This window comes from Bos taurus, chromosome 10 (genome assembly GCF_002263795.3).
Source record: "Bos taurus isolate L1 Dominette 01449 registration number 42190680 breed Hereford chromosome 10, ARS-UCD2.0, whole genome shotgun sequence".
Classification (NCBI taxonomy): Eukaryota; Metazoa; Chordata; class Mammalia; order Artiodactyla; family Bovidae; genus Bos; species Bos taurus.
The window spans coordinates 26591187-26613407 of NC_037337.1; the positions used below are offsets into that span (position 1 = coordinate 26591187).

At 42.3% G+C, this 22221-nt stretch overlaps 1 protein-coding gene across 3 annotated transcripts in view; it reads right to left on the reverse strand.

Moving 5' to 3' along the window:
* Positions 1 to 1584: 1584 nt before the first annotated feature.
* RNASE10 (ribonuclease A family member 10 (inactive)) overlaps positions 1585 to 22221 on the reverse strand; it is a 43496-nt gene continuing 22859 nt past the window's right edge. For 2 of the 3 annotated variants that reach the window (XM_059890794.1, XM_002690744.6), the window contains exons 2-3: positions 7511 to 20513; positions 1585 to 5499 (exon numbers count right to left, since the gene is read on the reverse strand). In XM_059890794.1, the coding sequence (XP_059746777.1) occupies positions 4859 to 5494 (636 nt within the window). In that variant the 5' untranslated portion in view covers positions 5495 to 5499; positions 7511 to 20513 and the 3' untranslated portion in view covers positions 1585 to 4858. Of the gene's footprint in view, positions 5500 to 7502; positions 20514 to 22221 lie in introns of all 3 variants that reach the window. The other variant, XM_005211535.5, reaches the window with a different exon arrangement.

Here is a 22221-nt window from a genome sequence, read left to right on the forward strand (position 1 = left end):
TCTTATAGCATTCTCATAACAACCCTGAAGTAGACACTATCATGATCTCATTTTACAAATAAGGAACCTGAAGTTCTGAGAATCAAGAGCTGAGTTGACTCTTTTCTCCCTTGCTATATGAATTAGTTAATAATCTGAGTAGATTACTTTATAATCTTACCTAGATATGAATCTTTACGGTAGTCCCCATGATAAGTGTATTAGATGAACAAAGTTGGGTGAAGGGCTTAGAAAAGCCTGTAACAACTTTTCTCAACTAGAAACACTAGTTCTAGAAGCTGCTGAAGACTGTGTGTGCTTAGTCATGTCCGACTATTTGCGATCCTATGGACTATAGCCTGACAGGCTCCTCTGTCCATGGAATTTTCCAGGCAAGAATACTAGATTGGGATGTCATTTCAGAAGGGAGGAATTTCATGATGAAAAAAATTTAGAAATGCTGAATATGATCTCTGCCTATTAGAGAGTCATATGCAGATGACACCACCCTTATGGCAGAAAGTGAAGAGGAACTCAAAAGCCTCTTGATGAAAGTGAAAGAGGAGAGTGAAAAAGTTGGCTTAAAGCTCAACATTCAGAAAATGAAGATCATGGCATCTGGTCCCATCACTTCATGGGAAATAGATGGGGAAACAGTGGAAACAGTGTCAGGCTTTATTTTCTGGGGCTCCAAAATCACTGCAGATGGTGATTGCAGCCATGAAATTAAAAGACGCTTACTCCTTGGAAGGAAAGTTATGACCAACCTTAGCATATTGAAAAGCAGAGACATTACTTTGCCAACTAATGTCTGTCTAGTCAAGGCTATGGTTTTTCCAGTGGTCATGTATGGATGTGAGAGTTGGACTGTGAAGAAAGCTGAGCACTGAAGAATTGATGCTTTTGAACTGTGGTGTTGGAGAAGACTCTTGAGAGTCCCTTGGACTGCAAGGACATCAACCAGTCCATTCTGAAGGAGATCAGCCCTGGGATTTCTTTGGAAGGAATGATGCTAAAGCCGAAACTCCAGGACTTTGGCCACCTCATGTGAAGAGTTGACTCATTGGAAAAGACTCTGATGCTGGGAGGGATTGGGGGCAGGAGGAGAAGGGGATGACAGAGGATGAGATGGCTGGATGGCATCACTGACTCGATGGACGTGAGTCTGGGTGAACTCCGGGAGTTGGTGATGGACAGGGAGGCCTGGCGTGCTGCGATTCATGGGGTCGCAAAGAGTCGGACACAGCTGAGCAACTGAACTAAACTGAAGGCATGTTAATATTAAAGGTTATGCCAACTGCATAAAAGAAACCTACTTAATTCTGTTTAACCCAGCACCTCCCAAACCATTTCAGCATCTCTATAAGCAAGAATCCTCCATTCAAATTGCAGATCAGCCACTTATGAGTTGGGTGACCTTCTTCCAGGTAAACTTGGACTCTCTGAGACTGTTGCTTATTACCTGCAAAATGGAACTAATAAAATACCACCTCCTTACAAGAACTTCATAAAACCAAGCATGGACAGCACCTAGTGTACAGTGCCCAGCATACAATGGTAGTTTCTTTCCTGCTTGTCTTAAAAGAATTCACATAGAGTCCTCAGGAACATGAATTAAGCCACTCAGCTCTTTTTATTTGCATGTACAATATTTGATAGAAGTCAGAAAACTTGCTTGTCTTACATGATTCTATGTTTAATACAATTTCTATAACTTCTGAAGAGGTACTGGATAATCAGTAAGCAGGTAACCATTGATCAATAAATGTATTGAAAATTAAAAGAAATTTATAACAGAGTTGTCTTCACAAAAATGCTCATGGTCTCACTAAATACTCAAATTAATTAAGGGCTAACTAAGTAGTATATATAGGTCCCAATCCCTTACCTGAAACTTTTAGGGCCAATGCATTTTGAAACAGAATTTTTAGGATTTTAAAAAGCAACATTGTGTGGGTATATAAGATATATTACTTATGCATCCCTAGAAGAGTTTATCTGAGGCAGTATTCATAATCAGACATTTTGGTATTTCCTCATTGAAATGTGTAATAGTCATTGTTGTTTTTCAGTTGGTAAGTCGTGTCTGACTCTTAGCGACCTTGGGGACTGCAGCCCACCAGGCTCTTCTGCCCATGGGATTTCCCAGGCAAGAATACTGGAGTGGATTGCCATTTCCTTCACCAGGGGATTTTCCTGGTCCAGAAATCGAACCTGCCTCTCCTGTGTTGGCAGGTGGATTCTTTACCACTGAACCACCAGGGAAGCCCTAATAATCATAGAGAATAAATAAAGATAATAATTATACTAACATAGTCAGTTCAGTCAGACTTCCATCTCACTGAGTTTGGGAACCACTTTGAAAGAAAACCTTTCAGTTTTCAGAGCTTTGGGAATTTAGGAACACTGGGAAAAGGTTTGAGAACCTGTTATATGGGCTAAGCATATATCCTGGAAGTGCAAAGTGGGAGATACATTGAAGCCAGAAGACTTTGTGAAAGTTCTGTGAATCAGGCATCATTTGAGCTACGTGTGTGAAAGTCACTCAGTTGTGTCCGACTGTTTGTGACCCCGTGGACTATACGGTCCATGGAATTCTCCAGGCCAGAATATTGGAGTGGGTAGCCTTTCCCTTCTTCCGTGGATCTTCCCAACCCAGGGATTGAACCCAGGTCTCCCACATTGCAGGCGAATTCTTTACCAGCTGAACCACAAGGGAATTAATTTTCTATTTCTGTCGAGTGAAGTCCCCACATCTTAGCAACCCTTTACACCTACCAAGCTATGTTTTCTTGTTTAAGTCACTAGGAGCCTGCAGAAGCCTTTGTAAATTGCTTTTGTGAAACAGGAAACTGAACTGAACTTACTGAAATTAGTCAGATAAAAGCCTAACCACTGAGATTTGTGTAAAGTGGAGACCAAAAGAGGGTGATAGAGGTACTCGGTGGAGTGCTGGTGGAAACCTATGAAAAGATGTAGTCTTACCTGTGCATGAAAACATATTGGCTTCCGTTTCTTGCCAATTCCAGTCTCCTAATAGTTCACCCCACACAATGGATCCTTTGTCTTATGGTCAAGATGTCAAGCTTGGAATCTTTCCCATCCCATTCCCAATCTTCAGTGTTTTTCGTTTACCTATTGGATGGCTGATTTTCTCTAATAGCCAGTCTTCTTTCCTCTCTCACACCTCACTTCTTTTTTTTCTCCCTTGTCTTAAATCACCTTTTGTCTAGTTCTCCTGAAAGAGATCCTCTGTCAGGAAGGGTAGAAATCTGCCTTGTCCAGTGCCTTGCCTCTTGCCACTCTTCAACCCACCTCTGAAATGTCAGGGCAGCCCACAGCTGTAGACACACTTCCTGCCCAACATCCTGAGAGGTCACTGCCAGGAGAGGTGAGTCAAAGGTATAAAGGGAAATGTTGAAATAGGGGAATCAGAGCAGAGGCTACAGGCAAAACATTTAAGTGGTTGCTTGCCTGTAAGAACAGGAAGGATAAGGGAAATTAGGGACTAAATGATGAAAGAACAAGAAAAGAAAAGCCAGGCAGAGTAAGACAAACTTTTCCTTCCTCCAGTCTCCCATTTATGGATGTCCCTGACTCTTGAGTGTGTTAGTCTAGAAGGCTAAAGCAGAAAAAACCCTAGGGAAAGGAAGTCTCAAAATCAAGTCATATAGTGAATCCATATTGCCATTTTTGAAGATCTCTTCTGTACCCCTGCCTGTCTAAAGTATTTCTTGATAGATTTGAAGTCAGAGGAAATAGGCTGGGGCAACCACTTACACCCTCTATTTATTCAACTCCATAGCATTTCTCCTCTGAGTAGATCCAGTACCTTTTCTGCTAAAAATATTCTTTCACCCACTTTCTTGTTTTTCAGAAAAAAGGAAAGAGGTACTGAATGAGAATAAAATTCCCTCCAATCCCATTCATTCTACATCTATTGAGCATCTAATGTGAGCGTTATTCTACTTATTGGACATAGTTTTAAAAAACAGTTCTCTTTTCTCATCAGTCTCCTGACCCACCCTCCCTCTAAATCCCTATGCCAAACTCTTTATAAGACCAACATCTTATCTGGCATGGCATAAGAGATCAGTGTTGGCTGAATGAATTTCTAAAAGGATTCAAGGAAAGAATAGGGAGAGCCCCAAAAGAAGAGGAAAATGAGACTAGGAGAAAGTGGCTGGGGATGAGGGAGAAACAAAGGGAGGGAAGAGAAGATGCAAAACGATAGGTAGTAAAAGATGGGAGGGAAAAGAGTTGAGAAAGGTCAGGAAAATGAATGCTGTCTTTGCCCCAGAACATGTTTGATCTCGGTCTGCACCACCATAGTCCTGTACCAAGGGGGTACACCTACAACCAGGGGTCAGGAAAAGAAACTTTGTCCATATGGTTTTTCAAATACAGTCACAGGTAGAGTCACTTTGATTTGCATCTACAGCAGAGAAGTGCTTCTTGGGAAGCCCAGGAGGTTTATGTGAGTGCCCTAGAAGCTCGTGGTGGCTGGCTGGGAAGGAAATGGGTAAGGATGCATTAAACTCTTGTACTCCACACCTAAAGGCCTCCAGACCAGGGAACAGACTAATGACCAAGATCATGAAAGAGGCTGTCTTATCTTTTTCCAGGACAAGGGATAGACTCCAAGAGACAGAACCTACAGAGATCAGACATCATCACCCTCTTCTGCCACCTCTAATCCCAGGAACAAAATACAAGTTGGTTGAACCCTAGGGAAAGAAGATTTATATTTTTGTATTTATCAGAATAGTCCAGCTTCTCTTCCCAAACCCTTCTTTGCAGAATACTTAAGGATGAGAACCGTAAGGAAAAGAAGTGAAAGGGAGACAAAAGTGAGAAGGTGAAGAAAAGAAAAGTTACTTCATGATGTTATCTGGACTTTCATGTCACTACAGGACATAAGAATGTACTTTTCAAGAATGAAAGTTACATAATTACAGTGAGGAATCACTTGGCCTGATTTGGATAGCTTGCAGAATGTCAAATCAAAAGGACGGGGGCTTTTGTGGCATTTGCCTCCCTTGAGATCACAGGCAACAGCAGGACTCTTACAGACAGCTTTGACTGCATCTAGTTCCTCATGGATAAATATGTACTGGGGTATGCAAGTGTGGTCTTTTGACTTCACCTTCAGTGCCATCAGGGCATTGCATTCCCTGTCCATCACGTCAGATCTAAGATAGTCTTTGTTGCTGTGTAAAAGAACCTCAGCTCTGAGCATCCTGTCTCCTCCAACTTCATCTTCACTGATGATGGTGTCTTCTGGTTGCACCACTTCTTTGTTGCTAACCAGCAGGGTTTCTGTGCTTCGGCTGGCCAGTCCCTCCTTAGTAGCCTCAGCTTTGTCCTGTGAGTCACTGGACAGAAACTCATCCAGTAGCTGATCACTTTCCTCCAGGACGGCTGCGGCCATCTGGAGTCCCACACCCAGGCCCACCCCTAGGCCCAGAAGCAGCAGCAACATCATGAAAAAGATCTGCACCAGAGTCAGCTTCATTTTGCCTGGTGGGAAGAAGGGAAACAGAGGACTGACTTTGAGATGAAACTTGGCTCCAGTAGAGATCCTAAACTCCCCAAAACCCCGAGAGCATAGTCTTTGGGGTCTTCTCCTCCCCCTCTCCACATAACCCATCCCTTACCCAAGGCTGAGATCCTTTCTCAATCTTTTCCCATTCTCCTGCCCTCTCATTCATTCCTTGTTGCTGTGGAATAATATGTGGATCCTGCACTACTGCAAGATGACCAGGGAAGCTGTTCTGTAATTGGCTCACATATGGGGAATCGGGGGGAAGGTTGACATCAATTGACTTTTAAACAGAAATTAGTTCCAAGTCACCAAAAAGAATAGGTAAAAAGACAAATACAGTGTCACTTTTTCCTTGAGAGAAATTCTTGTAGAAACTCTTATTCTCAGTAAAAGACTAGAATTACCATAGGAGACCAACTCCCTATTTTTTTCCCCAAATTTATTTTTGCTCATTCAAGTATTTATTATTCTCCCAGCTACCCACCTTCCCCCCAAAAATCAAAAAGAATAGAAAAAGTACTATAGTTCATTTTCACTCCTAAGCTGAGGCTAATGGGGAAGGGAGATTGGGGAGGGGAGGGTGTGGGGAGGGAGCCAAATTTCCCCTTGCTACAACTGAATCTTGTCAAGTCAAATCTTTTCTACTATTATTGGTCACTTAGCACTTGGGTATTTCCTGCTGATTAGTTTTTATACTCTTTAAGGAGGATAGGGACTAAGAATGGAACAAAAGTAAACCAAACAAATGAGCATTGGAGTTCCATCATTAGTAGAGATCCTAAAGAGGCTGGGAGAAGGAGCACGTGCCTTTGTCCTGCTATGCCAGCCTCATGCCCAGTAGAGGCCTGCTACAGTAGATAGGAGTGCTATGTCAGTGTTTAATATGTGGAATTTGAAATTTATACTACAATTGTCAAAGAGGATATCTTTGTTCTTAGAAAATGAATCCTAAAATATTGCTCAGGGGCATAATACAAGCAACTTCCTCTTCAAGATTCAAAATGAAAATCATATGGGGAATTCCCTGGCAGTCCAGTGGTTAAGACTCTGTGGTCTCACTGCATAGGGCCTGAGTTCAACCTTTGGCTGGGGGAACTAAGCCAGGTAGTGTGGCCATAAGCCACACTTCCCATAAGCCAGGTAGTGTGGCCAAAGAAAAAAAGGTAGATCATATGAATGTCTGTGCATGTGTGTTTACAGAAAAAGAAAGAAAAAAGGTTTAATGAGGGAAACAAAAATTTTAAATATTGTGATTGGACAAAGGGTATTTAGGGGTTCCTTAGTCAAGGCTATGGTTTTTCCAGTGGTCATGTATGGATGTGAGAGTTGGACTGTGAGGAAGGCTGAGCGCCGAAGAATTGATGCTTTTGAACTGTGGTGTTGGAGAAGACTCTTGAGAGTCCCTTGGACTGCAAGGAGATCCAACCAGTTCATTCTGAAGGAGATCAGCCCTGGGATTTCTTTGGAGGGAATGATGCTGAAGCTGAAACTCCAGGACTTTGGCCACCTCATGCGAAGAGTTGACTCATTGGAAAAGACTCTGGTGCTGGGAGGGATTGGGGGCAGGAGGAGAAGGGGATGACAGAGGATGAGATGGCTGGATGGCATCACTGACTTGATGGACGTGAGTCTGAGTGAACTCCGGGAGTTGGTGATGGACAGGGAGGCCTGGCATGCTGCAATTCATGGGGTCGCAAACAGTCGGACATGACTGAGCAACTGAACTGAACTGAACTGTATTATTGTTGTAACTTTTCTGTAAAGTTACAAATATTTAAAAAAAATTTTTTTTTTAACCATGACGCACAGCTTATGGGATCTTAGTTCCCCAACCAGGGATCAAACCCAAGTCTTCCACAGCAAAAGCATGAAGTCCTATTCACTAGACCACCAGGGAATTCCCTCAAATTTTTTAAATTTTTTAAAAAGAGAATTTCTCATGTTTTTCCCTGGAGTGCCCAACAACACTGTGACTTACCTACATACCTAGATAGCTTCAGAGATGCTTGTGTCTTCTTGGTTTCCAATTTTGTCCCTCCCAGGTTTTCCTTTTCTCGGAAAAGTACCCTGGATGCTGGTCTGGAGAAAAATGGTTATCCTCTTGCGGTTCCTGGGCTCTTAAACTCAGACTTACTTCCTACACCCATTTCCACTCCCACTCCCTCTATCTAGCACTGAATAAACACACAGCCAATTGTCCTTTCTGCTCCCATGAACACTTTGAAGTAAGGCTACTTGGATATTGAAACAGATCCAGACATCCAAGATCGGAAATGTCTCCAGTCTGGAAAACTGCAAAACTGCAAATGGTTTTATTTACCCAATCAATTGTTCCACTTCTGATTTATACCCACTATCCTGTGGTTCATAGCAGCCTGACCTTGCTCTTAAATTTCAGTCATTTCCTTCTATTTTCTGCATGTATTTCCTTTCAACTTTCCCTGTCATTTCTGAAATCTCAAAATCTTTGGACTGTATTTGGTTCCCTCTTCCAACATGGCTATTTTGCTTTTTGCATTTTAGAACTGTATCGTGACTTCATGAAATTTGGCTATTTGAGTCAATGATGATTGTTTACATATCTTTATCTATGAAGCCTATTCCAGCTCTCCATTCTCCACTTCCTGTTTCCAACCCTCAGCCAATAAATTCATGTCAAGTTTTGGAAACCTGATTATTTAGTCCTAGATAAGAGAATATCCATAGCAGCTGTCAGTCCCTATGGCCTTGGTGAGTACAGTCAAGAGGTTATAGTGTTGATTCTACTTATTTCTTTAGCTGAAAGTGACATCATGAGATATTTTTAAAGCATCCTGGAGCTCATTAAAGCGGTATGAAAATCCTCTTTAGACATAAACAGAGAACTTTAGGAGGATGATTTGCTGTGTCTTTCAGGCAGGAGTTCTCAAATAGTGGTCTAGGAACAGCTTCTGTGATCTGCAAAGTCTATCAGGCTGACTTCTACACTGCCGATGTTGATTCGGTAACAGTAATAACAGCGTGTATGCTTAGTCGCTCAGTCATGTCTGACTCTTTCAACCCTTTGGACTGCAACCTGCCAGGCTCCTCTGTCCATGGGGTTTTTCAGGCAAGAATACTGGAGTGGGTTGCCGTTTCCTTCTCTAAGGGATCTTCCTGACCCAGGGATCTAACCCAGGTCTCCTGTGACTATCGCAGGTGGATTCTTTACCCAGTTAGCCATGGGGGAAGCCTAATAAGAACAGCAACGAACTATTATGGAGCACTTACTTCATGCTGGGCACCTATTGCATTTCACCCTCACAATTTGCTCATGCTATCCAGCTTTGGTGTCTGTTCTGCCCTTTCATTCTGACGTGAAGGCTGAGGAAAGGTGCTTCTGCTGAGCCCAATAGCTGTCTGGAGTCAGCAGGGATAAAACATCCAACTTTATACACCATTTGTTTCTTTATGAGTGTTAACTCATGTTGGACTCTTTGTGACCTTATGGACTGTAGCCTGCCAGGCTCCTGTATCCATAGGATTCTCCAGGCAAGAATCGTGGAGTGGGTTGCCATGCTCTGTCCCAGGGGATATTCTCCCTCCAGGGATTGAACCCACGTCTCCTGCGTTAGCAGGCGGATTCTTTACCGCTGAGCTATTGGGAAAGCCACCTGCTTCTTTATAATTGGTTACTATTAGGGATTTGATGGAGAAGGAAATGGCAACCAACTCCAGTGTTCTTGCCTGGAGAATCCCAGGGTCGGGGGAGCCTGGTGGGCTGCCATCTATGGGGTCGCACAGAGTCAGACATGACTGAAGCGACCTAGCAGCAGCAGCAGGGATTTGAGGGAGAAGGAAGTGGCAACCCACTCCAGTATTCTTGCCTAGAGAATTCAGTGGACAGAGGAGCCTGGTGGGCTGCTGTCCATGGGGTCGCACAGAGTTGGACACGACTGAAGCAACTTAGCATGCATGCATGCATTGGAGAAGGAAATGGCAACCCACTCCAGTATTCTTGCCTGGATAATCCCAGGGACGGAGGAGCCTGGTGGGCTGCCTACTGAAGCAACTTAGCAGCAGCAACAGCAGCATTAGGGATTTGAAATCAACCCTTGATTCAATATGAAGAAAAGATCTATGTCTGTGGTCTAAGTATGACCGTTAGGCTGGACAGGTTTTTAAACTTTATTTAATTTATTTATTTTGGGGGCTGTGCTGGGTCTTCCTTGCTGTGCAGGCTTTTCTCTAGTTGCGATGAGCAAGGGCTACTGTCTAGCTGTAGTGCATCAGCTTCTCATTGTAGTTAGTTTCTCTTGTTGCAGAGCACAGGGCTCTAGGCCTGTGGGACTCAGTATTTGCGGCTCTTGGGCTCAGTAATTGCAGCTCCTGGGCTCTAGAGCAGAGGCTCAATAGTTGTGGAACACAGGCTTAGCTCCACAGAATGTGTGATCTTCCCAGACCAGGAATCAAACCTGTGTCTCCTGTATTGGCAGGCAGATTCTTTATCACTGTGCCACAAGGGAAGCCCTGGATAGGTTTTTATTCTTGTTTTTTCCTTTTCTAGGCTACAGTTTTCACATCTTCTGTAGCTCTTCATAGGGATGATATGACTATTATACAATGCACTGCATGTAAAAGGGTAAATGTATTAGCTTTTGCTATTATAGTTACTAACTATGGTGGGGGTGATAAAGATAATGGCAACCTCCTTCAAAAGGTCCCATGCATGCACTGCTGTACTCAATGCCCCCAACCCTGCAGCAGGCCACCATCAACCCACGCCTCCGCTAGAGACTCCTGGACACTCACGGGCAAGTCTGGGTCAGTCTCTTGTGGGGTCACTGCTCCTTTCTCCTGGGTCCTGGTGCACACAAGGTTCTGTTTGTGCCCTCTGAGAATCTGATCACAATCACAGAAAACTAACCAAACTCATCACATGGACCACAGCCTTGTCTAACTCAGTGAAGCTATGGGCCATGTCATGTAGGGCCACCCAAGACGGAAGGGTCATGGTGAAGAGGTCTGACAAAATGTGGTCCACTGGAGAAGAGAATGGCAACCACTTCAGTAGTCTTGCCTTGAGAACCCCATGAACAGTATGAAAAGGCAAAATGATAGGATACTGAAAGGGGAACTCCCCAGGTTTGTAGGTGCCCAATATGCTATGGGAGATCAGTGGAGAAATAACTCCAGAAAGAATGAAGAGATGGAGCCAAAACAAAAACAACACCCAGTTGTGGATGTGACTGGTGATGGAAGTAAAGTCTGATGCTGTAAAGAGCAATATAGCAAAGGAACCTGGAATATTAGGTCTGTGAATCAAGGTGAATTGGAAGTGGTCAAACAGGAGATGGCAAGAGTGAACATTGGCATTTTAGGAACCAGGGAACTAAAATGGACTGGAATGGGTGAATTTAACTCAGATGACCATTATATCTACTACTATGGGCAAGAATCCCTTAGGAGAAATGGAGTAGCCCTCATAGTCAACAAAAGAGTCCAAAATGCAGTACTTGGATGCAATCTCAAAAACAACAGAATGACCTCTGTTTGTTTCCAAGGCAAACCATTCAATATCACAGTAATCCAAGTCTATGCCCCAGCCAGTAATGCTGAAGAAACTCAAATTGAACTGTTCTATGAAGACCTACAAGACATAAGCATTCATGGGGTTGCAAAGAGTTGGACACGACTGAGCGACTGAACTTAACTGAGGTATATAAAGCCATGAGACTGGAGAAGACTGAGTGTCAAGAGGAGGTTGGTGTTCTACTTTGTTGCTTTTTTTTTTTAAGACAGGAAAAAATAACAGCTTGCTTATTGATAATAAAGACCAAGCAGAGAGGAAAAACTGATTAGGCAGGAGGGAAAGGAAAGAATTGTTAGAGCAATGATTCTGAGTGCCCAGACTCTGAAAGTGCATTACCTGGGTTTATGAGTGTAAACGTGTTATTTTATCTGTGAATTACACTACACGATAGTAAATGGGGCATACCACATGTTTTGCTATGAGGAGTTTCTTAACCTTTAGAATCATTTCTGTAAGAACTACATTACATAATATAATGAGGAATTATTCACTAGCAAGATATTTGCCAAATACCCTTAGTAGACTAGACCTCATTGTGTTCTGTGGGTCAGGGTAAATGGATGCCAAGTTCTGCACACATTTGAGCACTCTGGAATCTAATGGAGATCCGTGTTTAGATATCAGGTCATCTCAAATAATCTTTCCAGTTCTGAAAAAAATGACCCCCCTCAAACCAAGACTTTTATGTATTTGGAGGGTGTGTGAGTGACAAAAACTCTGGGGGAAAAAACCTAATACTTATCTGGCACACAAGCAGAGTTAGATTCCTTATTAGTAAGCCTTTGTTTAGCATTCTTTCCCTTCTTTTGTTTCTGTCTCCCATTCTAAGAAACTCCTCACAACTGGAAATCTTCCAGCCCAAGGCTGACCTGGATTCTTATATGCAGCTAATTGTCACTAAAGAGTAACACTTGCAACTGAAAAATGAGGGGGAAATTCCCTTGTCCACAGTGTAGAAAGAACCCTGACCACCACTAATTCTTTTAAACAGTGGTTCTCAAGTAGAGAGTGAAACCTAATACATGCTCTGCTTGGCAAACTGTAGAAACTGGAAGAGAGTTGACGTCCTTGAGAGGAAGTGACTTTTTTCCCAGCATGCAAATGTGGTGATTAGGTTCTTTTCCTGGATGAGCCACCAGGGACGCCATTTGGTTTTCTAATAGATGGCTTCGCATTTTGGCTCAGAAATGACCTCATGTGACCCTTACAACTTCTTCACAAAGTAAGAAGCACTAGAATTTCTTTCTTCCTTCCTTCCTCCCTCCCCCACCTCCAACCTCTCTCTCTCTTTCTTTCACCAAGGACTTCCCTGGTGGTTCAGTGGTTGAGATCCCTTGCTTCCACTAGTGGGCACGGGGTCGGATTTCTGGTCAGAGAACTAGGATCCCTCATGCTGCCTGGTGAGGTGCAGCAAAAACATAGAAAAACAAAAAACTGAGGCCACATTGGTAGTGGGTGGCAGGGTGGAAGAACAGGAATGGGACCCAGATCTAACGACTTCCACAGATTGTTCTTTCTCGTACACTGTCCTCCTTGCCCCTGATAATTTGTTCCAGCTGAAGTCATTTCCTCCTGGATCTAGAGAACAATCAGTTACCACTGATGCCCAAAACTATCTTGCAAATGTAAGATGCATATTTTCAGCTATTGTTGAGAATCGTTAACAGTTCACGTTTGTAAAATGTGATACACAGACTGGCTCACAATCTGTAGAACCCAGCCCTTCTAACCTCTGCCAGATCTTTCACTATTATAATTCTTTTATCCCCCTCTAATCACTGCAATGCTCCTAATTCAGGCTTTTACCTCTTCAGGTCCTGACTAGGTCTTAGACCATTTGGTAGATGACCCTATGGGGATATTATTGAACTATGTCTTGTTCTTTCTAAATGAGTGACTTTGGCAGCTTCATGACATTGGAGGAGTTTTGTTAATAACATATGATCCATGAATGAGCCCACAACCTGATACAACAGGAACTTTCAGAACCAATAAAGTCTAAATAATGAGCTCCCCCAAATCACGTCTGAACTTTGACTCCTCTAAGTTCTCTGTCTTCTCACAGCCTACACCTTTGCTACACCTTTAGGAAAGATGCCAGCTCACTGACATTCTGGATTGTATTCTCTATAAAAATTACGTTCATCCATTTTTATCAATCAGTGTAACATTCACTGACTTCTTTGAAACAGGTTTACAATTATCTTTTGAGACATTTTGTACAGCATTTTTTTGGGAAATGATTTATTAACTGGTTTTGCATGCCAAAGAAGCAAATAAGTTTCCCTGTAAGTTACACTACAGTAAGTCCCCTACATATAATCCTTCAAGTTGTGAGCTTTCAAAGATGTGAACATGTGTTTGTATGTGCACTCATGTAAGTTAGTTCACTTGTCTGGTGTACACTGCCACGTGCATACATCCTCTAGAAGTGGTTGTGCTTTTGTGTACTTTACTGTACAGAGTACAGTAGTACAGAATCTTTCCAGCCCAGGATGTCCGAAAGCAAATGTAAAGCAGAGGTCATGTAGTTGGTACTGCTAAGCGGCACCAAGCAATGGTGGAACTTGCTGTCCAACACAAGGAGCTAACTAATGAAGACCCGATGGAACTGGAGGCCCAGAGAAAGGATGAAGAGAGACAAAAGGAAGAAGTGACTGAAGAACCGAAGAGCTTTACAACACGGGAAACGGCAAGGAGATTTTCTCTATTTGAGGAGGCACTAATAGTTTTGGGGGCACAGGACCAGAACACAGAACGATACATGAAGGTTGCAGCAGGCATTCATAATACAATCCAGGGCTACCATGTCATCTGTGACGAGAAATAAAGGGCAACTACCAGACATCACTGGATTGTTTTTTCAAGAGGGTAGATAGAATTGAAGGCTTCTTTCATGGCTCAACGGTAAAGAATCTGCCTGCAATGCAGGAAACATAGGCAGAGTTCAATCCTTGAGTCAGGAAGATTCCCTGGAGGAGGGCATGACAACCACTCCAGGATTCTTGGTGGGAAAATCCCATGAACAGAGGAGATTGGCAGGCTACAGTCCATAGAGTTGCAAAGAGTTGGACATGACTGAAGTGCCTGACTATGAGCATGATGAGATAGAATTGAATGCAGCAAGGAAGCAGAACCTGTGCCATCAGTGTCAGGCATGGGTGAAATTGCAGCTTGCCCTCTGTCTCCTTTGCTGATGATCCTGCAGCTCTACCATCTCACCCCTCCTCTCTCTCCTCCAGTCAGTAACTCTTCTTGCTTGTTCATTGGAGCCAGCACCTAATGCCAGCTGTTGTACTGTACTACTGTACTTTTTTAAGATACTGTACTGCAAGATTAAAAATGCTTTCTTCATTTTTTGTGTGTTTGGTTTTCATATATTACTTGTGTAAAAACTAATATATTAAAAACACAGCCCATGGGGTCGCAAAGAGTTGAATGTGACTGAGTGACTTTCACTTCACTTACATATCCACAGGTGGGGAAACCAGGAATACGGAAGGCCAGTTGTACAGCACCATTCTATGCCTACAAGGGACTTGAGCATCCCTGTATTTTTATATTCATGGGGGTCCTGGAACAAATCCCCTGTGGATACCAAGAGATAACTGTACAGGTTTTGAATTAACACCACTTAGACATATTTCATACCAAACCAGTGAACTGAGTCAGGATTTCTAGAATTCTTTTTGGTCAAAATGCAGATAGCTTCTGAGACTACTGACTCAAGAGCCAACAAAATGAGAATTAGCTGTATAAGACCAAATGAACTAACAAGGAACATTTGTGGTTATTTGTTAGGAATATTGTTCTACATTAATGTTAATGTTTTAATGTTCTATTCTGAATATATTACTATAAATAAGGCTTTTTTCTATCTTCTTAAACTCTCAGTAAGCCAAAGAAAACTATTAGACTCTGCTTTTTATAACTGAAATAAACATTTAAATATGATATTTGATTCTCGCTGACCCACACACTTGAGCCATAAATTTACCAAATCTCCTTACTTTTCTTGGCAATATAGCTATTTGGATAGATTCAGTAAGAATCTGCCCTCTATTTTACTGAAATATAAGAAAAAATCAGTTATGCAACCAAGACCTTGTCCAGATATCACTTCTGACAATGATGTTCATTTAATCTGTGTGATGAAACCATATTTACAAAGTCTTCTCAGGGAAATTCATCTAGGACCTGGCTTATCAGGTCCCAGGTTTGCAGGAGGTAGGAAGACCACTTACTGGCCACGGACTTTACGAAATCATAAGAATCTTGAGAAGAAAGGGATTTACCCAAATTTATATGTACTATGGGTAAAATCTGGTGGAAAAAGTTTCCTAGGCTCAGGCTTGGTTTTTCTAAATTCAAGATAACAAATAATAGAGCCTTTTAAAAGTCCAATCTGAAATTCTTTAAGGAAAATTCTAGAAAGAAAATACTTTTGTGGCCTTATCAGTAGATACAACTCTAGATTTATAAAGACTAAAGGAACCTATATGATAAATTAACACTCTTGCTGCACCTGCACAAATAATCAGGCCAAACCAACAGTCTTGCCGTTTTGCTGTTAATATTTTCCAGTGAACTGAGAGTTTCTTCGTCTATCTGTCTTCTGTTCTCAGTGCCTAGCCCAGTGTCTGGCATAAAGAAGGTAAGTAACATTATTTATTAGAAAAATCAATATCAGGGGACTTCCCTAAGTGGTCCAGTGTTTAAGACTCTGCACTTCCACTGCAGGAGGCATGCATTGGATCCCTGATCAGGCTAAGATTTTACATACCACTTGGTGTGGTCAAAAAAAAAAAAAAGATCAGGTTATGAAATTGTATTTGCACCAGACTTGAACTGTGAAGCAGTCAGGAACACCAGGGAGGCTGGGCAAGGAGCTGTCCACACTTGGTTCCCAAATCCCACCTTTAACTCAGGGAGAAGGTGAGTCCTAAAAATAAACTCATAATTAGCATTAAACATACTTTAGGAATAAACGAGCACAGATTAAGAAATTAAAATGAAAGGAGAAATAAACAAGATGGGCAAAACTCTATTGTTGAAGTTGTGTGTGGTGGGCACTTGAAAACTAATCATACTTTTTCATAATAAAGTTTTTTTTTTTAATTACCTTGAAGGAAAAAGAAAGGATAACAAGGAAATCTGAGGGCTTTGTGTGGGAGGAAGTAAGCTCAGGCAGTTTTTCTGTTCGTTTAGGGTTTTTGTCATATAATAGTTCAAACTACTCTGAGTCACCTCTGCTTTGCCCTGCTGACAGCTGGCGGATGTGGGTAGGGGGAGATAGGCAAAATGTCAGAGGTTTCAGGGAAATGTGAGCTCTGCGAGGAAGTGCCTTGAGTCGGCCCTGGCAAGATTCGCTCCACATGGGCCTTTGGCTAAGCCATGTCAGATCTGAGATGGCCAGTGGCCAGATACTGCCCTGAACAGAATAGGAATGGAATGTTCTAAGGTCTAACAACAAGGTGGGGGCGGGGGGAATGTATGTGGGCCTAATCAGTGCCAGAGGCCAGGAGAGAAAAGAAAGGTTAGGGGGCACTGCGCCCTCTAATTGTCATTCCCTACCTCAACAGAGGGAATCTGGAAGCAGTGGATCCCTGGGAGAAAGAAAGCAGGAAAAAGAATGCAAGCTGTTCATTTGCATTAGACTACAAACATTCCTTGGGTTTAAAGTCAGTATCAACTTAGCTTAACACAACATTGTAAATCAATTATACTCCAATAAAAATGAATTCGAAAAATTAAAAAAATAAAAAAATAAAGTCAATATCAACTTAGTGTGATTTCCTTTAACAAAGTACACTGCCACTGAGAGATGAAATAATAACCAGCATTTATGAAGTGCTGATTAAATGCCAGGGAATTTTCTTAAGCACTTTATTTACAGTCTCTCATCTAATACTGTGAGGTAACTGATACTCTATCCCCATTTTATAAATGTGAAAACAAAGCATTAGGAACTTTCAGTGAAATATTCAAGGTCACAGAGCTAGGAAATGACAAGGACAGCATTTGAACTTAGATCTGTCTGACTAAAAAAATGATGTTCTTGGAAGTTCTAGGATAGACAGAAGAAGCATGGAAATAGACCCTTAGGTCAGGGGGGCATTCTTGTCAATTCCTGTGGTGCATAGTGGTACTAGACACTAAGAGTGAGAAAGAAAAAGCGCTAGGAAAGAAATGTGTGGTATGTTTGTCTCTTGGCGGGAAGGTGACCATTTGTGAAATAGCTGGAAGGTAATTGTAACACAGTTCTTTTACAAGGACTGCAGAATGACACAGAAACAGTAAATTTCTCAGAAACAGAGCCAATCTCATATCACTGTGTGGTATTTCAGCTTGAGGCAGCTGTCAAACAAGTTTCATACCTCAAATGCTAAAAAACCTCTGAGTCAAAAGAGGACATGCCAGTTAAACTGATGGCTTCCTAGGACTTCTCTGGCGGTCCAGGGTTGAGACTTTGCACTCCCTCCGCAGGCATCACGGTTTCAGTTCCTGGGTGGGTTAGTAATGTCTGGTGGACCAGTGGTTTAAACTGCACTTCCTCCGCAGGCATCTTGGTTTTAGCCCCTGGATGGAGTAGTAAGGTCCTGCATGCCATGTTGTTGTTCAGTCACTAAGTAGTGTCTGACTCTTTGTACCCACAAGGACTGCAGCACACCAGGCTTCCCTGTCCTTCACTAGCTCCCAGATAGTTTGCTCAGATTCATGCCCATTGTGTCAGGGATGTTATCTAACCGTCTTATCCTCTGCCACCCCCTTCTCCTTTTGCCTTCAATCTTTCCTAGCATCAGGGTCTTTTCCAGTGAGTCAGCTCTTCACATCAGATAGCCAAGGTATTGGAGCTTCAGCATCAGTCGTTCCAATGAATATTCAGGATTGAGTTCCTTTAGGATTGACTGGTCTGATCTCCCTACAGCCCAGGAGATGCCATGTGGTACAACCAAAACAACATCAACAACCACAACTACAAACTGGTGGCTTCTAATCTTTTAATCACCAGAGACCATGTTATTACTCCCAGACCTCTTGCATTCTGATAAGCTACACTTGTTAAGCTATACTGATTTCTCTGGCTTAGACTGAGGTGAGATAACAAAAGCATCCAGTGGAGCCAGATGGCCACACAGGCAAGGCTTCAGGTGGTGGAGGCAGCGAAATGACCGAGGTCACACTGGGTTCATCCTCAACTCACAGGTCCATGTTTGATTCTGTCTGTGCTTCTGGAAGTTTTCAGTCTCACAAGACTGATTCACAGCAACCAATTCCAAAATAGAACAATAAACAAGAGCTACATTGAGAAATCTTTGTAGTGAAAAATGAGTCTGCCTCAATATTTTCTCCCTGACTTCAGTGGGAAAGTAAACCATGAACAGATGTTTGCTTGGTAAGCAGGGGTGGGGAGTAGTGTTGAGGTTAATTCAGGCTAGGATGAGGGTGAGGAAATATTTCTCAGAATTAATGACAGAGCCAGTGTCCCACCCTTGACCGGTGGTGACTTACAAGGAAGCAGTTCCCCAAATTTAGAATTTCCCTTTCTAATCTCTAAGCTTCTCAATCTCCTCCTTAAAATATATTAATATCTTGTTGGTTGGTGTTCTTTTAAAGTCCACCTATTTCAAGGCAGGATTAAAGGTAGCTTATAAAACTACCCACAATAAATGCAACACAAATCAAATTTGGGTAAGAGAAAAAAGGCAGGATACACTTTGACTGATTATATTTTTATTTGTGAGGATGCTAAAATCACTGTACTCCCCTAAGCCTGCATTTTGGTCCCCAAACTGGAATCTGTGGAGTGGGCCACCCTTACTCCACTGATTGGAAATTTCCGTAGTTTGTTTTTACACATGGTGGGGTCAGAGGAAGAAAAACACACAAACTAAAAGTTGCAAGCTGTGTTTTATTCCGTGAACCTATTGAGGACTACAGCCCAAGAGACAGCCTCTCAGATAGCTCTGAGGAACTGTTCCCAAGAAGTAAGGGAGGAGCTGGGGTATATAGGGATTTTTGCTGAAAAACAAACAAACAAACTGTGGTAGCACATTCAAAGATTACTGCTAATCACAAAAACAGACATCTGGGGTTAATGATTTTAGTTCTTTGCATGTGTGGGAAGATAAACCATCTAGGGCTCACTGAAATTGCTCCTTAGATATGCATCTTAATCTAGGGCTGGTATCCTGTACTTTCCCATCTTGAATTCCCCTCAGGGGTATAGCCCAGGTGTGGTGTCAGGGTGGTTGCACTGACTTGGCGGTGGTAACATTTGCTTTTTACTGGAATGGCAGGCGATGTTCTTTTTCCACAGTGGCTACTCTTTACCAACTGATTTAATTTTCAGATGGCACCAAAAATTTCAAGTTTTAAGGAAAGTCTGCTGCTATACTTACAAATCGCCACAATTCAGTTTTCTCATTCATATTAATAAAAAAGAAAAACTTGCCAAAAAGTTTTTGATAAGAATGGGATAACCAGGGTTGCCATAATGGATTGATATCATTCAAATAGATTTAGTTTTAGTTAGTACGTGTCTTATTTAGACTAAACTTGTGATCTTCATTAAGATTTCTGAAATGTTAAAATTAGCTCACAGATCTCCGTGTTTACCTTCTTATACCCAGGAACGATTTTAAAAGGACAGCCAACAACTATATCCAAAAGCAAACAAACAACAAAGTCTAAGTCAACTAAGTAATCACAGATGCCCTTCAATTTGCAAATCAGATATTTCCTTGCACAAAGAATTGTCCCAGGGGGAGCAACTCAACTAAAATTTCAGGGTAAAGGAGCTTGCTTTCTCTTCCTGAAACTGTGTCTGCTGCTCTGGTCAAGTAATGATGTTCATCAGGGCAACTGTCAGTTCAAATAACACAGACTGCCACATGAAGCTCCTCGTATACACTCTAAGGTCAGTAGATGGGTAAGCCAGTCCTATGGGAATGATGCTCCTGAATAACAGGTTGCAGACCAAGGACAGAACCACTCACTGAGGAGAAATTCTACCTTTTCTGTACTTGAGATCAGGGACCAAGTTCACTTGGGTGGGCAGACTCTGGTGCGGAACGTAGCACAGAATTGGTGCATGGTAAAGCCTGGTGGAGCACAGAGGAAGGAAGGGAGGGAGGCCAAAGCAAAGCTATCTAGCCCACAGCCTGGAGGAGAGCTGTGTAGATGAGCTCAGGGGAGCGAGAGCATCCTGGACTCCTCACAGAGATGCCCTTCTGACAGGCTTCCAGGTTCCCATGCTCTTGGGGATTCTCCTTCTTATTTCCCCTAGTACACAGCTGCTTTGATTCAGCTGACCAGGTAAGTGATTGCAGTTCTGTCTTCAAAGATGGACGAAGAATGTCACCTGCCATATCAGTAAACAAAGAATGTTGGGGTCATCAAGCCATCAGCCACTACAGCTGCCCCTGGTGGTGAGTCCTGAGGGAACACAAAACACAGAAAAACAGGCTGCCATCAGCCACTACAGGCACTCCCAGTGGTGTACCTGAGGGGATTCAGGATGGGAAAGAACAGGATACTGGCCCGAGACCACTGAAATGCATATCAAAGGAATGATTTCAATGAGCCCAGACTCTTGTATCTTCCCATACACAGAAAAATGCTAAAATCATTAAACTGAGGTAGTCACTCAGTCATGTCTGACTCTTTGTGACCACATGGACTGTAGCCTGCTAGGCTCCTCTGTCCCTGGAATTCTCCAGGAAAAAGTACTGGATTGGGTAACCATTCCCTTCTCCAGGGAAGCTTGCTGACTCAGGGATTGAAACCAGGTCTCCCGCATTGTAGGCAGATTCTTTACCATCTGAGTCACCAGGGAAACCTCAGCTTCCTTTAATAACAGTAATCTTTGGATGCTCTAACACTTGGTTTATGTTGCAAAAACTTTTATATATACCGGCTCCTCCCTTACCTCTTGGGAAGAGCTCCTCAGAGCTTATCTGAGAAGCTATCTTCAGGGCTTAAGTCCTCAGAAAGTCCACTGAATAAAACATAATTCTCATTATGCACGTGTGTATTTTTTTTTCAGTCAACAGAGAAATAAGAAAAGGGAAAGCATTTAGAATCTGTAGCAAAACATATTGATAACTAAGATATATGCAGACCTTACTGAATTAATCTTGATCTTGTGCTTAGCCATTCAGTCATGTCCGACTCTTCGCAACCCCATAGACTGTAGCCCACCAGGCTCCTCTGTCTATGGAATTCTCCAGGCAAGAATGGTAGAGAGGGTTGCTGTGCCCTCCTCCAGGGGATCTTTCCAACCCAGGGGTTGAACCCAGATCAGATTGTTTACCTTCTGAGCCACCAGGGAAGCCAATGTTGATCTTAGGTGAGATAATGGTAATGTTATTACGTAAAAGAATGTCATTTTTAGAGACGCATGCTAATGTATTAAAAAATGAACTGCCATGATGTTTGAAACTATTTAATTTCAAATGGCTCAGGAAAAAAGGAAGCGTATATGAGGCTAATTGTTAAAAATTGATGAATTAGGTATAATAAATGGACTATTGCTTGCTATGTCAGGAAACAGAGGATGTCACAGTCTTCAGTGATTATAATTACAGCCAATGGTGAGCTAATGAGCTCTGAGGATACTCAGGATGTGAAAACGCAGGCTAGTGGCCCCAGACAGCTGAGGTGTACATCTAAGGAATGATTTCAGTGCTCAGACTCTTGTATTTTCCCATACGTAGAAAAGCGGTAAATTCCTTAACTTGGCATATCTGGTTTTCTTTAATTAATAATAATCTTTTGATGTTTAGACTACCTGCCCTTGTTGCAAAACTGTTATATGTCTCAGCTCCCCGACTGGCCTCCTCAGAACAGTTTTATCAAGGTTACTTGAGATGCTGCTTCCCTGGCTTGAAGTCCTAAAAGTTCCCACCGAAAAAAATATAACTCTCCACTTTGAGGTTGTGAATATTTTTTTAGCTCATAGGTGGAAGTTATGCCAGTGTTCGACGCACTATTGTTCTACTGTTCTTCAGGCTTTAAGATTTTCAAAGTAAACAGTTGGAGAGAAAATGGACTTTAAAATTTTCCAAAATAAACAACTAAGATTTACTGTATAGCATGGGGAACTATATTCAATGGTTTTTAATAAACTATAATGGAAATGTTT